We start from the raw sequence: 13,340 nt of genomic DNA, 5'->3' as shown, positions 1-13,340 counted from the left end.
GTAGCATTCCTCAACTTAATTACCTCCCACATTAAATTTTCATTTAATTGCCATTTGCAAATATCCTTCCTTTCCAAAACTACGGCTCCCTCTCCCTTTACAACACAATTTGTCAAAATTATACATTTCAAAAAAATTACTATATAAGGTATGTTTGGTACAGAGGCGTTCACAGAACTTGCATTACAGAACTACTTGCAGAATACCAGATTACTGGAGACTATACCCTTACAATAAAAATATGTATATACGACATCTGAACTTGTCAAAAGAGATAATTCACATATTAAAATTCAGCTTCTTTCTACATTGAAGACATATTATCAACACTTCAACTTCGCATCATCTCTAAGGGAGTTCTAAGACCAATCACCTGCCCCACCACTGAAAACCATGAGATTATATATTGATCTACTGGCACTCCTTTAACCATGGGAGCCTTGTTGGCGTAAAGCAACTTCATCCACTCACAGGTGCCACAAGGATGTAATGTATACCAGGGTCTGTTCAAATATGGGTGCTCCTGCAGTTATTATTAGCCAAATTAACTTTCGCGATCAATATTCTCAAAGGCCTAGAAACTACTGTAATACGGTATATACATACTCTCATTTTCTTCATATTAAAACTAAAAAGATAAACATACATAAATTTCAAAGAGTGTAAATGTACAGTAATGGAGCTACAAACAAATACAAATATGGAAACTAAAATTAAATGAGAGTGTTGAAGGGAAATCTAAGCTGAATATAACCGATTTATAATCTTGCTAGAAGATGGTTGTGTTTTGGTGAAAAACAAACTGAGAATGAACTTTGCAACTTATTTCATGGTCAACAGACCAAGTCTCTAGGCAAACTTAAGAACTCATAATTTTACAGCATGTAGACCAGATAAGGGAAACTACATATACTGATGGTGAGAACCTGTTCCATTGAATGCTTTTGGAGCTTTGTTATCTTAGACAAGGCCAAAGCATTGTTATCTTAGAAAAGGCCTATAATATAATAAGCAGGTAATGCGAGCAACACTGATTGGGTTCTATTGGTATCCAATATAATATGGCATAATACAATAAGAAAAAAGTGAAGTTTCTTTCAGTATATTTTGACGCAAAATCTCTACACGGAAATAGGTAGAGTGCCTGAAAATCTCTTTTAAAACATCAACTTATTTCCATGCTAAGGTACCAGAGACATAAGTATCCCAATTTCTGGTGTTGAGGACGAGTAGAAGGATGGCCATAAGCCTCGCTGCACCCTACTTCATAATAGATAATCAAAGAGTAGTAACCAATTATATTTTAACAGGGAATACATGTGCATAGGAGTATGTTCCTGTGGAAATCCAGATAAATTAAAGCATAACACAAAAGAATGTTACCTCTTGAGTGATGAAAGTCCACTTTGATTCTGTTAAAATCTTGGAAGAGTTAGCTGGGAGATCTTTCTCAATGTCATCCAACACAAGAGGTTGTCCATCTGTATATATCATATATGGCAATAACATGCTTATAATCGACTTGGTTCAAACCACAACTGATATTATTATATGCATGACATTATTTTCTTTCTGTGCTGATCGAATCAGAAAAACAAAATAATGCGATTAATTTTTTTATATCGAATTGGACAAGATGTGCATGTGACCTTCCTCTGGAAATCAACAAATAACAAAATGATAGGTCTTAGATATTTCAAAAGCTGATATTGTATAAATATTATGTTGACTGCAACTTTATGCATGAATCAATAGTTGTATGAAGAGATCGACATACCAATGCAGTATCCGCGGAAATATAGCACCGGAACCCTATATGAATTGCTGTACACTATATGGAAGTCATAGTAATGTGCTTCACCATCACTGCTTTGGACCTTGCAGAAATAGAATTTTTTTGAGTAAACTTGACAAAATAATAATTGATAAGAATCTGAATATATTAGTCAACTATAGTATTTCAATGTGCACATAAAAGGAATGAATCCCTACTTAGCAATGTAATCGCGTATAGTTCAAACTTTATAAAGACTAACATACAAGATCATACCAAAGTAGCATTATCAATTGGATCATCCTCGCCATCAAAACAGGGCTCCTCTTTGCTGTTGTTAGCACTAGCTTCATCACAACAATTGTCCTGTGTAAAGATAGTACATTGGCTCCTGACAAAATATAAACAGAAGTTACCTGCTCATAAGAATATTAAGAGCTAACCTGAGTGCCTCTAGGAATTAGGATATTTTGAAGACATAGATATCCCTCTACCTGAAAGAGGATAGGAGCTTATATCAGAAACAAAAACAAAATATCCAGCATACAAAGTTTCCTAAAGCTCGAATACATAACACAATTTTGGGTAAAAATACTAACTTTACCAGCTGCAAAACCAAGCCTCTTGGGACAAACCCAAGACCACTGAACAAAAGAAGAGTTGCATCTCTCCCACCTTTCAGCAAAAGATAATGCAGCAACACGAAATTCATCCAGGGAAATGCTTCCAACCCAAGATGATGAGCTGGTAAGAGTTCCACTTTCTAATACCATTGCTAGAAAACCTGAAATACGACACGCGTATAAGAATGAGCAAACATTACAAGAACCAGACAGACAACCAGAAATTGCAATTTGCTCGTACACAATAACAGACCCCTACTAAAAATTGAGCTAAATTAGAAACAAGACCTAACACAACCCAAAACCCGACTAGATTAACTTAAAACACTTGTTTGTTACGTTCAAGTTATCGATTTTTTTATTTATTAAATTAGGGTAAGTTTCAGAACCACATTAAATTGACGCGCACTTGCACCCCAAACAAACACTCCTCGGCTGATCTTCACTTAATCATAGGGTTAATGCACAATTTAAAACAATTCACCTACAAACATAACCTAATATGATCTGAAACGAAAAGGGTCGTCGTCAAATCCATCAATATATACATTCGACATTAAAAATCAACGAGGAATATACATAAACAGAAAAGTAATAGTAAAGTGTACAACATATACATACATACAAAGTTTATAGATACACAGACCTACGAATTTTGTAATGGAAGTAAACTGAACAACGACCAGCAAGAGTTCGTCCCAGTTTTGAAACAACGCTGTTTTAGATTGAACTGCTTGTTTTAGTTTCTACTATTAATTCAGGTTTTATAAACGCCGAGAAATAAATTACTATCCAGATACTATTAAATGTTAGTTGTTTTTAATATTTATAAAATGAAAAAAAAAATGTTAAATATCCCAAAAAAAATTCCTAAAATTTTTTAAATGATAGATTTTCGGTATGTAAACTTTGTTCCGACTGTAATTATACATGAAATTTTTACTTAAATTGAATATTTAAAAATCTTATATGAAAAAAAGAATCAAAACTTTGTTCCGACGGTAATTATACATGAAATTTTTACTTAAATTGAATATTAAAAAATCTTATATGAAAAAAGAATCAAAGTACGAGCATAAACAAAAAAAATTGGACACTTTACTTTTTAGGCTACTCTCAACTTTGCAAGGAAGGTAAGGGCATGATAAGCAAAGGTCAAACATCCTAACTAAATTGTGATCATGTAGTTCATACTGTTTGGTCCCAATATTTCAATCATTAGCCAGCCAAATTGCATGACTTGTCCTTGCTTTTGAGGGCTATAAATACAAGGCAGATGTTCAATCAAATGGCAACAAAACATACATTTTAGTTTAGGTTTGTGGCAGTGTAAACTCATACGTGAGGATCGGTGGAAACTAAACATACAAGTATTACTTGTGATACTTCATGCTTAGTTTTCTCCGATATCTCATTTGTGACTTTCACTTGGAGGTTCAACACGAATCAGAAAGGTGCAGTGTCGAATGTGAGGATTGGAGAATATTAAACAGAAAAGCATATCATCTTGTTTCTTTCATCTGTTTAATTTTCTCCAATATCTCATTTCCGGCATTTACTCATAAGCATGAAGTCGTTCGTCTCTGCTCAGTGCATGGTCAGACGTGAGAATTGGATGAAACTAAACAGAAAGGCAGCTGGGGTTTGCTCCTGTTTAATTTTCTCCAGTATCTCATCTCTGACTCTTACTCTCACAGAATGATAGGGCCAAAGCAAGTACCTGTTCTCCCTCTATATTCATCTGATCATATAATGTACACCTGGGAATGTCAGATGTGAGAATTGGATGAAACCAAACAAGAGAGCATTTGATTTTTCGTGCATTATGTTTAGTTTTCTCCAATTTCTCATCTCCGTCCATTCCTCTGAAAAATAGAAAGCAGTATAACTTCTCCTCAAATTAGCATCTGATCCTCCAGATAGAGGGGACACGCATCGAAAGATAGAGAATATGGCTAAATCCAAGTAACTATATGCATTTCACAGTGCGGTCATACAAAATATAGCACAGGCAGCATAGTTGCGCGAATACTTGTGCATATTGAGCAGCATATGCACCTTTTAATATATATATATATAAACATTAAAGAATAAATAGAGCAAGACTAAAATAAATACAGAAACAGAAACAGTGCATAGATTAGGTCGTCAAAGTATTAGTGTATACAACAAATTAATAAACAACAGGATAAGTTGTTTTTTCCTGCCATTTCGTGCTAAACTGAATCATAGAGAGCAGTATCCATTAATGCAAGAGTTAACACTAACAGTTAACAAGATTTTAATCAGTGTTACCATGCCTAATAAACTAGTGAAGATAAGGAGCTGGGTACTGGTAGGCATTCCCAAAGTAATTTCCATGAGCAGGAGATAGGTGGTAAGTAGCAGTACCCATATGTGAGGGAACATGGTTCTCAGTTGGTGCAGGATATGCATATGATCTGTTATATATGTATTGCGTATACCTATCAGTCATTCTAGGATAGAAGATCTTCTCAGCAGCAACATTAGCTACTCGTGGTACACACCCAATACCACTTGCTCGGGGTCTTTTAGGTTGAGGTTTTGAAACTTCTGACACCCTTTTCTTGTCTGCTTTTGCTTTCTCTAGCTGGGCAACCTGCTTCTGGAGAGGATCTAGTGGGTACTGCTCTTGAAGCTTGTGTTCCTCAATGCACTTGATAACAGCCTTAAGTGCAGTCAATTCCCTTTCATTAACCTCAATCTGAAACACACAACATTTAACATATGATTCTGATTGTATCTGCTAAAATGACTATTATATGCACAACAGTTCGAGAAAGCATCGAGTAATTACAATCTTATGAAATGGCAGGAGTATAGTGTGCTGAAGGCAGTGTTGCACAAAGATAATATCTAAGAGTTAGCTATTACAGGTACTTAAACTTCTGTATGTGAAAACACATCTTGACATTTAAAATTGCTGTTGGCTTGTTAAGAACTTGTAACTATCTCCTTTTTTTTTTTGACAGAAAGAACTTGAAACTATCTATATAGATTATTTATAAGAACTACCAAAAACTATTCTATATAATATATGACTATAACCTTATCCAGCAGCTCTAGTGAGTAGTAAAGATCAGGTTTCCTACAGCCACAACAATTTGCTTAAATGACCACTAAGCCCACACTAGTGACGGTTTACCAAAACAATATTTGCTATCTCCTAATTTCCATTAAGATGGCAAAAGGCTTGAATATAAAACTTTCTAAGGCTGTTGAACTTCTACTAGCTACACATTTCTTTTTCTGCTAAGCATACTAGCTGTACATTTCTTACAAATGCTTGTGATAATTATCAAGGAGACTCCTGCTTAGGTTCTCCAAAAAACACAAGGATGCTTTCACAGAAAATATCAAAGCAGGGTCCAGCATTAGGTATAAAATTTATCAAATTCCTAATTTTAAAATCTATGGAAACAGCAATTGAAAACTTCATTCGTCATCTCAAATACATTTAGAACTGTTTAAGAAAACGTAAAAAACCTGAACAGTAAGAGTGGAATTCGGAGATTTGACAGGTGAGGAGACTCTCGCTGCATTTGCCAAGTATGATTTTAGTAGTGAAACTGGAGAGTATGTCTCCGTAAGCTCAAAGGCAAATGCTAGATTAACAGCATCAATCTGTCTTCCGTTACTCACTAACACATCAATAACACCTGCACAGTCCAATAATATAAATAAGTAACACAGCTCTTTTAAACAAATATAAACTAACAAATGAAAAAAGATACAAACTAATAGCATTACCAATTACTTTGCTTATTGCTTATCTGATTAGGCTGCGATACCACTACAGTAACCTTTTGTAAGTTCTCAAGTTCAGCATTCTTTGATTACCAAAATTTATGGCATGCATCAAAAAAATGTACAAACATAAAAAGTAAAATTAAAGAACTTGGCACGAATATATATGAAACGCTTGTAAAATTTAGAGGAAGATGCAAGACCCTTGAAAGGGAGAAATTGGTGCTTGTACGAGGTGGGGAGGGTGGTAAATAGAAGAAGTTTTAGAAAAAGTAGTTTTTTTATTATTTTATTATTTTTTTTGCCTTCTTTTGGTTTCTGCGGGGCAACAAAGTTCATGTATCAAGTAACTCCGTAAATTGGGGACGTAGTGCACTTACCAGTAACAAACATCATTTGTTCTATGAGAAAAAGATCTGAACAAGTGCTTTAGCTACATGGTTTAAATGTTTCCAGGGGGAAAGTAGTTGAGTATTTGCCATGACCTCCCATTTTCCATCAAAATTATGAACACAAGGAAGTTAACATGATCATCAACACATACAAGAAGACCAACCTGGCATTTTATCAGACAATCCAAGGGAGCGACACAATTCTGCTGTTTGGTGGCGACGAGAGACCATTGGTATCAGCTTTGATAAAATTTCCTGATCAAAATCTGAATTGATACCAAAAGTAGCAAGAAGTTGTAAGAATGCATGAGCTTCCAGTGAGTTCCCATTGCTGGCATCCACATCTAGATCATTTAGTTTTGGCTTCCACTCTTCAGCAATAGCCTTGGCTCTGTTTTTTACATTGTCAGAGATTACATATGAAACAGACTCCAGGCTAAGGTTTACTATTAGAAGGCTAAGACACTCCATCAACATGATACAGGTTCGACGTATGCCCAGAAGATTTGAATCCTTTTTCCCATCCAAATTTGCCAATTTTATGTTGTAGAAACCCTGGAGGGAATCCAGTACTAGACTGGCTGGATCAACAGCAGCTTGAAAAGCAATCGGGATCTCCTCTTTTATGGCTGCCAGGTTCTTGCGATTATCTGATATGAACTTGTGTAGCCCTGCTGAATCATTCTCTTTGCATAGGTGTACGAGCTGAGGAAATGACTTCACCTCCACATTTTTGTTCTGGCAAAACTTTTTGAGGTCATCTAGTTTTTTAGGGGGGGCTACTATATCAGGTGGTCTCCCGTCATCAAATTGACCCATTCCTTGATCATCACTGGTGAAGACAAAAGGTTCGACACGTGCCTTTTTACGTTTTGTGACAACATTCGCAACAGCAAAGACAGCGGCATCTCTCTTCTTCTGAAGCCTTTCCAATAGAGCTTTTTCTTTAGCCATAACATCTGCTTCACGCTTCACCAGTATCTCTTGGGCTTTAATTGTTTTTTCTTCATACTCCTTTTCTTGGTCTTTCAGCTCATTGAAACGATTTTTTAGGGACTTCTCAAGCCCATGGAAGTGCTCTTCAAGTTGTTTCCATTTCATGTTAAGTGTTACTGCTCGGTGACTCTCAAGCTCTGCAAACGCTTTCTGAAGCTGCTGAATTTTAGAAGTAGTTGCCTCTAACAGTGTAGCAACTGATTGAGTGTCTTCCATCGCAAAATTTACTGCAAAAGCTAAACAATTTGATAATGTAAACACTAGCATAGTACATGCTCTAAGAGGGAAGAGTGCATAATATAAAATGTAAGATTTCCATGATGGAGCATTCACAGAAAGTACAAATTGGTTAAAAATGGAATGAAAATATATACCTGAAAAATATTACAAATTTCATTTCATTAACCCCAACCAAACACAATACAAGTATAAAGACCTATTCAAAATGAACTGGCTCAACAAACTGTTAAGTGTTGAGCTTTATTATAACTAAATCATTGCATGTCTTGTTTCATTGTATTATCATCTGGAAACAGAGACAGGAATGCTTAAAAGGTAGGGATAATGCTAGTCAATAGTTCTTTGAGTTATTACCCACTTCAATATGCTAATTTAGGTCAAATTCTATAAAGATGCAGAAGCACCCGAATCAACAAAATACTAACAGAAAACTTTTAACCTTGTGACGGTTAACTCCCAGGTATCTACAAAATAGCTCATCAGATACACAAATTAAACCAAAGATCCCAATATGAAGTAGGATTTGGGGAGGGTTAGATGTACATAGATCTCACCCTTACTTCCTGGGGACTAGGGTAGAGGCTGTATTCATAAAAGATCCCACTTCTGAGAATTTTTTTGGAAGAGAACCTTATATTCTAGGTTGAATATGTTAAGTTCTGACTTTGGTATCAGTTATACTGGTCTCTGAACTTCATACAGCTAACACAACTAGTTTGTTGGTAAGGGAATATGCATGATGGACATACATATCATTTTTGGGGTATCTACCAGAAGGTCAGAATTAGGGGTGGCAAAATCAGACACGACCCGAAACCCGACACGAACCCGACTCGAAAAAATACGAATTAGGGTCGGGGTTTTTACATTTCGGGTCGGGTTCGGGTCGGGTAATTTTTTACCCGAAAAACTCGGGTCGGGTTCGGGTTGACCCAGTGTACCCGAACCCGACCCGAAATATTTATATATAAATATATTATATTAATTATATATATTTATATTTTAAAATTACATATATTTATGATATATTTATATAATATTAAGAATATTTTTGTCACATATAATCTTATTAAATTATTATTAATATATTTTTAATATATTATAATTAAATATAATTAAAATAAATAATTTTTAATAAATTTCGGGTCAAAATGGGTCATTTTCGGGTCAATCGGGTACTGAACAGGTCGGGTTCGGGTTGAGATTTTCGACCCATTTCGGGTTCGGGTCGGGTTCGGGTTGACCCAAAAACTGGACCAGGTAAGACAACCCGACACGAACCCGACCCATTACCCGAAATTGCCACCCCTAGTCAGAATACTCAAAAGCAAAATGAATAAAAAATATGACCCGGACAATGTAATCTTATATCTAAGCCTACAAAATGAAGGCTCACATTGCAGCCATAAAATATTGAGGTTTAAGGGCCAAAACAGGGCAAACCCATTGTTGTCATGGCGCTTGACTAGTCAGATTCAGAGGGTCGACTCAGAGATGTCGACTTGCATTGTTGGAAAGTCGGTTGACTTCAGCAGCTAGTGGTCAATTGGTCTGGTCAACTTGTTGACTAATTGGTCTACTGGCGAAAACCCCGTTCAAATTGAATAGAACCAAAAAAAAAACTTATTTCTTTATATCCTAATTCACTGCAACTAGAGAAAAGTACACCTGTGAACTGAAACTGATATATATAGACTGTTTAAATCTGGTATATTTGCATGTGTGTGTTGTGTATACATTTAGGATGGATGAATACTAAGATGTTTGTAACTGATATATTTGGGAATTTTGTTGTCAGAAATTATAATTTATTGATATATACACATATATTATATAATTAATTATTATCAATTGTCGTCGACTAGTTGCGGAGCTGGACCTCCATCGACTTGACTCGACTTACAGCCATGACAACCATGGTAAGAACAGATTTTCTTCTATCTAACTCTCAGCCTACAAAATGACATCTCACAGCCACCATTAAATGTGACACACACACACACGCACATATATATACTGAAAAGGATACAAAATATCCTAAAAGGAGACTAGAAATTAATTATAAACCACACTGGTATTCAGTATGCAGAGCACTAATATCCTCCCAACAATAAATCAATAAGCCAACAGTAACTTGTATAAAAAATTAATGAAGGGTGTTGATAAGAAGGGGTTATGCGGATAACATAGAGCAGTGAAGTTAGTAAAGTAATTATTGACTGCCACATCATTTTGTAAACATTACTGAATCCTCCTCTCCTCTCTGTCTATAGCCTCTGAGCATTACTCTTATGGTAATTAAGTGGAACGTTTATGCCGAAATTGAAGTATATCTAAACCATCCCACAATGGTTTTCCAGCAATCTAAAATCCAAAATGCTCACGCCTGCACTAAGTGGACTTGAAATCTCAACTCTTGTTGTTATATATAGACACGAAGCTAGTATTGTTTATCGAATCATACGAAGACATAAATAAATAGCACAAAAATAAACAGTAGCCCCATAGCAGTAGAAAGAGAGAAATAAGTAACTCTAAAGATCCAAATGAAACAAAACAAAAAAGAACATTCAATATCCACAAAATTGCGATAACAAAGAAAACATAAATTAGTGAACAAGTATGTGCAATACACGTAGCTACCAACTTTACAAATATAACATAGAGATTAGTAGTTGAAATTTAAAAGTTGACCTACAAATATTCGTACAGAGATAAGCTGAAGTAGTTACTGGATCGGAGAAGTAAGAGATGGGTCGGCAGCAAAAAACACAGGAATTCAAAGTAAATCGGAGGAGGGAGGAAACAGAAGATATAGAAAAAGAGAAGAGTGGGAATATGCTAGAACATGAAAGTATGCTTATCACGTGCAACTTGCAACACACAGATACAACTGTCTATCTTGCTTCTTTGCGTTTTCTCACACAACACACACACATTACACATATATCTACTAACACTTGAAGTTTGTAGGTAAACGAATATACATGATGCACATGCCGCTTCATCTGTGGGGCAACTACTAAAAACTTGGTCAGATTGTATGTGTCTAAATTTATCAAGCATTTTAATTACTTTGTGCTAAAGTTAAAAAGCATATTTGCATCCAACTATTCTACAAACCAACTCAAATGCATATTAACTAAAAATGATTATATCCAAACCAACAAAATGTAACTCACATTCATGTAAGGCCAAAACAGGTCAAGACACATAATCTTATATCTGAGCCTACAAAGTGACAGCTCAAAACCACTATCGAATGTGATGTATATATAATATATAAAATATCCCAAATTGAGAAGAGAGGTTATTTGACTATTTCTAAACCATAAACTTGTATGAAGAGCACTAATCTCCTCCATCGAATAAACTAGTAACCCTACGATAACATGTATAAGAAATTAATGAAGAGTGTTAATATAATGGGGTTATGCGATAACATCTATCAATGTAGTTGCTAAAACCGACTATTGACTGCTGACCTCGTTTAGTAAACATTTCTATATCTTTCTCCATGGGCTTATAATTATAGATATTACTCATATGACAGCTGAATGTAAACCTTTTTGCCCTACATTAAATCAATCTAAACCAAATCCCACGCCTCCACTGACTGAACTCACACTCAACCTCTTGCTTACTATCCAGTTACTCCCCCCGTCCCCCTGAGTTATATACATTGGGGGACGGGGACGCGGCACGGACTCTAATGCTCCCGTAAAGTATAGTTTTATAACTTATATTTAAGATTTTTCTTTTCCGTATAAAAGTTTGAATGTTATATTTTTATTCAGGAAAAAAAAATTAAAAATAAGTTATAGAACTATATTTTATAAGAGCATTGAACTGCGTGTCGGATAATGAAAAGGAAACGTATAGAATTAAATGGGACAGAGGGAGTATAATTTAAATTTTAAAACACTAGGCTAGGTTGCTAGGGATAAAGTTGGATATTACATATCTTGCTCAAACATGTTCCCAAATCATACTCCCCCATAACACAGAGCAAATAATTTCAAAGTCTGTACCAATATTTTACCGGGAAAAAATAGCGCATACTCAAATGGTAGCTGTAGAAATTGACAATTAATTAATTAAGTAGCTTTCAAGATCCAAATGAAACAAAACAAAGAAACACCAACCAACATCCATAAAATGCAATAATCAAGAAACCATAAATTACTGCATAATCACACACACATATTAACCCACTTGGCATAAATTTAAAAAAAAAACAGACAACTAGTTAAAGTTAAGTTACATGTGTAGAGTTTTGCTTGATCTACAAGAGTAAAGAGAAGACAGGAGATGAGCAGGAGTTACCGGATCGGAAAAGAGAGGGCGGCGAGAACGCCGGGAAAGTCAAACCATGACGGCGGAAGGAGGAGATAGAAAGAGGAAAGTGGGAAATGGGAATAGGATGTAAGAACGTGAAAGTATAGTTATCCCACGCACCTTCCGACACAGACACAACTGTCTATCTTGCTTTTTTGCTTTTTCTTGACCATTCCTTTCCTTTTTCTTGTTTCTTTCTTTTTTTGCTTTTTTTATTGTATTTGTTTGGGTTGCTCGTTTTGGTTGCCATGGGTTTTGTATTGGGTTGCCCACTTGATTGGATCGCGTTGCAATATCTTGGATGGTATTTGGGCTGGGCTGAAAATGCAATTGCTGAGCACGGCCTGTCCCGGTCAATCTCCTCGCACCATGTGTTCCAAATTCCATCCTGATCCAATTCATGTCCCGTTTAGGTTGAGTAACAAAAATAATTCGAATATAAAACAGGGATGAGGGATGAGTAATAAAAGTTTAATAAAACATTCTGCAGAAAGGACATATTCGGAGATTTAATATGATGTTTTATTAAATTGAATAGAAAATATGAAAATTTCCGATTTTCATATTTGATTTAATATAATACTTATAATAATATCATATTAAATATCAGTAATAAATATATAGACTCATGGTCAAATAGAAACCACTATTAAAATAAAAACTAGAAATCAGTTTCTCTACCACTGTTTATAACTACGGGTATCACTAGTTTATACTGCACTAATCATTATTTTTATACAGTATGTAAACAGCGATTTTTATCAAAATTGAGAAAATCTACTTATCTAAACTATTGATAATCGATTATAGATGATCAATTTAATCCGTAGGAAGGTTCTTGGCGGTTGGAAGCCGCAGAAGAAGTTGTATGATGATGGTGCGTAGTCGTTAGTTTTGTAAGTTAGGATGGAAAGTGGATGTGACTATTGGTGAAAGTGGATGTGACTATTGGTGATGATAAACAATGGTGGCAAGTCATGGAAACGTCTGGTAATGGTGGTAAGAGCTCCATTATTACGATTTGGATGAAGATGATAATCATATATATATATATATATATATATATATATATATATATATGAGTTGGGCTCAATGGAGACCAAAAATTTTGGAGTCATTAGAGACTGCAATATCTACCGTTAAATAATATGGCAATTAATAGACATGATTAAATATTCTTTGTCCTGCATTTCTTGTCCTGCATTTCTA

The 13,340-nt window shown here is 35.2% G+C and overlaps 2 protein-coding genes across 4 annotated transcripts; both read right to left on the bottom strand.

Moving 5' to 3' along the window:
* Positions 1–108: 108 nt before the first annotated feature.
* LOC108220781 (ubiquitin-like-conjugating enzyme ATG10) lies at positions 109–3,163 on the bottom strand. Of its 2 annotated transcripts, none has more exons than XM_017394637.2 (7): positions 3,044–3,163; positions 2,374–2,558; positions 2,218–2,268; positions 2,051–2,140; positions 1,778–1,877; positions 1,384–1,481; positions 109–523 (listed from the first exon to the last, which is right to left on the bottom strand). In XM_017394637.2, exons 2-7 carry the CDS (start codon positions 2,545–2,547, stop codon positions 332–334), a joined length of 705 nt encoding a protein of 234 aa, XP_017250126.1. In that variant the 5' UTR covers positions 2,548–2,558; positions 3,044–3,163; the 3' UTR covers positions 109–331. The 2 variants fall into 2 exon arrangements, with proteins under 2 accessions (XP_017250126.1, XP_017250129.1); XM_017394640.2 differs by having other exon boundaries at positions 2,379–2,558.
* Positions 3,164–4,508: 1,345 nt separating this feature from the next.
* On the bottom strand, positions 4,509–12,317 carry LOC108223080 (FRIGIDA-like protein 3). Of its 2 annotated transcripts, none has more exons than XM_064093327.1 (4): positions 12,120–12,317; positions 6,722–7,780; positions 5,905–6,077; positions 4,509–5,122 (listed from the first exon to the last, which is right to left on the bottom strand). In XM_064093327.1, exons 2-4 carry the CDS (start codon positions 7,767–7,769, stop codon positions 4,706–4,708), a joined length of 1,638 nt encoding a protein of 545 aa, XP_063949397.1. In that variant the 5' UTR covers positions 7,770–7,780; positions 12,120–12,317; the 3' UTR covers positions 4,509–4,705. The 2 variants fall into 2 exon arrangements, with proteins under 2 accessions (XP_063949397.1, XP_017252636.1); XM_017397147.2 differs by having other exon boundaries at positions 6,722–7,789; positions 12,120–12,316.
* Between the last annotated feature and the right edge of the window lie 1,023 nt (positions 12,318–13,340).

Source organism: Daucus carota, chromosome 5 (genome assembly GCF_001625215.2).
Source record: "Daucus carota subsp. sativus chromosome 5, DH1 v3.0, whole genome shotgun sequence".
Classification (NCBI taxonomy): Eukaryota; Viridiplantae; Streptophyta; class Magnoliopsida; order Apiales; family Apiaceae; genus Daucus; species Daucus carota.
This window is presented reverse-complemented; position numbering and strand designations above follow the sequence as displayed.